Here is a 3,996-nt window from a genome sequence, read left to right as displayed (position 1 = left end):
GTTTGCCAAAAGATTTGATGTTCAATAAGATCTCTGCATTCCAACATTTTTCTCCAAATATGAGACCCCCTTTTCCATGGAACAACTACTGAATTCATTTTCTTACAATATTTCTGACATACAAAAGAGCTCCATAGGCTTGGTTTTGTTCTGAAATTCCACCACAACTTGCTGAATAATGCTTTTGTTACATCATGTAGTGACCTGAAACCTATTCCTCCTTCCTCAACTGGCATGCATAAGGTATTCCATGAAGCCCAATGCCTACTAGTTCCTCCTACAGAGCTGCTCCAGAAAAACTGAGCAAACAATTTGTGCAACCTATTTATCACATATTTGGGAGGGTTTACAACTGATAGTAGATGCATAGGCATGCTTTGCAGCACATGGGATATGAGAACTGCCCTTCCCCCTACTGATAATAATTTGCCCTGCCAGGATTGCATTTTGTCCATTACCTTAGTAATTAAGGGCTGATAGTATTCCAGCTTTCTCCTTGCATAAAAAATAGGACAACCTAGGTATGTGATAGGAAATTCATTCCTATGAATGCCTGTGATCCTTTCCACCTTGCTGACTACACCCTTGTGTGTTAAATGATGCAGGTACACAGCTGATTTGGTCTTGTTAATAAGCTGCCCAGATGCATTTTCATATGCATTCAACACTTGCATAATCAGCATCAGAGAGGTTTCATCAGATGATGAAAAAATATTCATGTCATCTGCATACGGCAAATGATTGATCTTTGGACTCCACTTTGGCATTCCAAATCCACGAAAAAATAGGTTAGTATGAAGTGCATTGAGGCCCCTAGATAATGCTTCTGCTGCCAAGATAAACAAAGTTGGAGATACAGGATCACCTTGTTTTACTCCCCTTGAGGATTTAAAGAAACCATGAGTTTGACCATTGATTAGAATAGAATACCAATTGTTTGAAACTAATCCAAAGGCAATACCTATCAACCTTTCTGTGAATCCCATCTTTCTCATTACCTTTGTTAGGAATAGCTAAGATAATCTATCATAAGCTTTGGTCATATCTAGCTTCAGGATGACATTAGGTCCAGCCTTAGTTCTAAGCCTAATGTCAGTGACTATCTCCTGAGTTAAAAGGATGTTTTCTACTATATTCCCGCCCTTAACAAAACTTGACTGTTCCTCCGATATCAGATTTGGGAGAAATTTCACTAGCCTTTCATGTACGACCCTCGATATAACCTTATTTGAAAAATTACTGAGGCTTATTGGTCTTAGATCAGAAAAAGTGGTAACTTCTTTTTCTTTGGTATCAGAACTAGGTTTGTGTGTGTTACACACTTTGGTAGCTCATGACCATTGAAAAAAGCCCTCACCATGTGTAACAGGTCATCCCCTATTATGTCCCAACAAGAATGATATAGCTTGCCTGTCATACCATCTGGCCCTCCAGCACTATCACCATTAAGTCCAAATACTGCCTCTTTAACCTCCTCTTTTGTTGGCTGCTTATTCAATTCTGCATTCTGTTCATTGTTCATCAGATTAGGAACATGGTCTACGATCTCAAATAAAGAAGGAGAAGTTGTTTCTGTGAACTGTTCCTCGTAAAATCTGATAGCCTTTTCTGCAATTTCTTTTTCTTCTTCAATCCATGTTCCTACACTATCTTGAATTCTGTTAAGCTGAAGTCTCTTCCTCCTACCTCTCACTTATGTGTGGAAGAAATTAGTATTCCTATCCCCTTCCTTGAACCAAGTCATGCCCGCCTTTTGTTGCCAAAATTTCTCCTCTAGTGCAAGACATTTGATCAATTCTGCCTGAACCTTTTGTAGCCTTTCCCTGTTCATCCCTGTAGGATTTGCTTCAAATTATGCTTCGTGAACCATCACTACCTCCTCCATGCTTGCTATCTTTTGGAAAATATTTCCAAACGTAGCCTTACTCCACCATGAAAGGGCTTTCTTTTATTTTTTTAACTTGTGATTATGAATAATAAAAGGATTTGCACTGAAATCAGTTGTCCAGTTCTCTCTCACCACATCTTTAAAAGTTGCATGTTCCACCCAAAAATTCAAGAACTTAAAAGGCTTTTTTATTGGTGGAGTCTCAGTATCACACTTCAGATACATTGGACTATGATCGGAACCAGTCTTTGCCAAATGTTGCACCTCTATTCCCGGAAATGTTTGTTGGAATTGTAAATCGGCCAAGCATCTGTCTAGCCTTTTGAATATACAGTCTTCCTCTGCTCTCCCATTCCACCATGTGAATATGCTGCCTTTAAATCCAAGATTGAAGAGATTGCAAGTGTTGACGCAGTGTCGAAAATCATCAATTTCATTCAATGACACAGGTAACCCCCCAAACTTCTCTTCTTCGTCCCGTATTACATTGAAATCTCCCCCTACTAGCCATGGTGCATTCATATCCCTTGTCATTTTATATAATGAATCCCATAATTCTATCCTCTCAATTGCATCACATTTAACATATATCAAAGTTAGAACAAACTCCATATGCGATTCAGTATGAACCAATCGTAGTGTTAATTGTTGCACCATATTGTACATGACAGTTACTTCAAATACCTCATCTATGAATGCCCAGATCTTGTTGGAAACATTTGAAATTGCTTGTGCAAGTCCTATCTTGTTTCTGTACCTTTCCATTTTCTTGCTTGTTGTTTTGGCTCCATTAATCCTACAAATTCATAGTGATTTTTCCTGTGCATTTTTGTCAACCTTTCAAAGGCCTGCTGTGTGTTGACTGACCTTATATTCCAAATGAGAGCATTCATTACTGATTGTTGGATTTAGTTAGCGTTCTCCTTGTGTGCACCCCAGCTTTTGGTACTGCAAAATTATCTTTTTGTTGCTTCTTCTTACCTTTTGCTGCTGATTTTGCCTTTTCCACTTGCGTAGGTGATAAGTCACCTTGCCTTGCCACATTCATAAGGTGTTGGGTAGTTGATTTTTGATCCATGCCGTATCCTGATTTACCAGGTTCTTCTCCTTCTTCAATGTCTTCCTTACTTCCTGATGTAGCTCCAAATGCATTCCTTTTAGGGACCAAGGCCTTCTCTTCTCCTCTTTTTAACAGCTGCAACTGATTTTTCTCCAATGTAACAGTAATATTTAATATTTCTATTTTATGTCTTGGTTGTTTCTCCTTGTCTGTTGTGTTGTGTCCTTGTGGGTCTTCTTGTGATATCTGAATTTGATCATCTTCTGTTCCTCCAGGATCATTTACCTCTGGGTCTCTTCCTTCATAGTTTCTAATTTCTGTGATTTCAGTTGTATTGTTGTCATTGGCTTGGTGCTCTCCATTTACACTTTGCTCATCTTCTTCTTTGTCCTTCTCATTTGGTTCCTCATCAGCTTGTGCTCCTTGTGGTACTTCGTTCTCCTCTGAATAGTATTCCCTTTGTGTATTCCATAGCCTGCCTCCACAGCCTTGCACTCTTTCTTTAAATGTAGCTGATTTTGACCCTTCTGCTTGAGAATTTGGAGTTTTATTAGGTACCTTGTTCACTAATGTATCTTGTGATGGGATTTGTTGGCATGGTTTATTGATCTTCACTATTCCCTCTCCTGTTTTATTCTTGAAACTTCTTTCTACCCATTGTGCAGTATCGTTTTTTGCTTTTGATGCCTCATTTCCATTGACTAGACCATTAGTCGAGCTAATCCCCGATGATTTAAGATGAAAAACTTGTGCTGCAGGATTTAACTTTCCCTCATTATTGACCATATTTTTTGGTTTTTGCTTTGTAGATGCATGGTTATGAAGTGTTGTACTGCTTGTTGCTGCATTATCTGTCACCATTGCCAATTGATTAATAGGTTCTTCCTCTTCCTCCATCCCTTGTAATATTGCAAACTTGTTAGCTACTTGAACATGATCATTATCTTCATTGTCTACTGCCTCCAATTCCTTACCACTGTTGCTTTGTGGTTCTGCTTGTCTCTCTACAGTGCTTGTACCCTCTTTATTGTTATTGTTTTCAAACTGC

General features: G+C 38.7%; 1 protein-coding gene across 1 annotated transcript; it reads right to left on the bottom strand.

The window, feature by feature from the left end:
* Positions 1-1,255: 1,255 nt before the first annotated feature.
* Positions 1,256-2,653, bottom strand: LOC138890617 (uncharacterized). Its single transcript, XM_070174019.1, has 2 exons — positions 1,962-2,653; positions 1,256-1,682 (listed from the first exon to the last, which is right to left on the bottom strand). Exons 1-2 carry the CDS (start codon positions 2,651-2,653, stop codon positions 1,256-1,258), a joined length of 1,119 nt encoding a protein of 372 aa, XP_070030120.1.
* Between the last annotated feature and the right edge of the window lie 1,343 nt (positions 2,654-3,996).

The sequence above is a fragment of the Nicotiana sylvestris genome, chromosome 4, assembly GCF_000393655.2.
Source record: "Nicotiana sylvestris chromosome 4, ASM39365v2, whole genome shotgun sequence".
In the NCBI taxonomy this organism is placed as follows: Eukaryota; Viridiplantae; Streptophyta; class Magnoliopsida; order Solanales; family Solanaceae; genus Nicotiana; species Nicotiana sylvestris.
This window is presented reverse-complemented; position numbering and strand designations above follow the sequence as displayed.

Bases quoted from the DNA above. Each gene is read 5' to 3' on its own strand.
- LOC138890617 (XM_070174019.1), bottom strand. From the start codon at position 2,653: ATGGAAAGGTACAGAAACAAGATAGGACTTGCACAAGCAATTTCAAAT. The intron at 1,683-1,961 runs GTTAAAAAAATA...AGTGAGAGGTAG, and splicing joins TTTATTATTCATAATCACAA to GAGGAAGAGACTTCAGCTTA.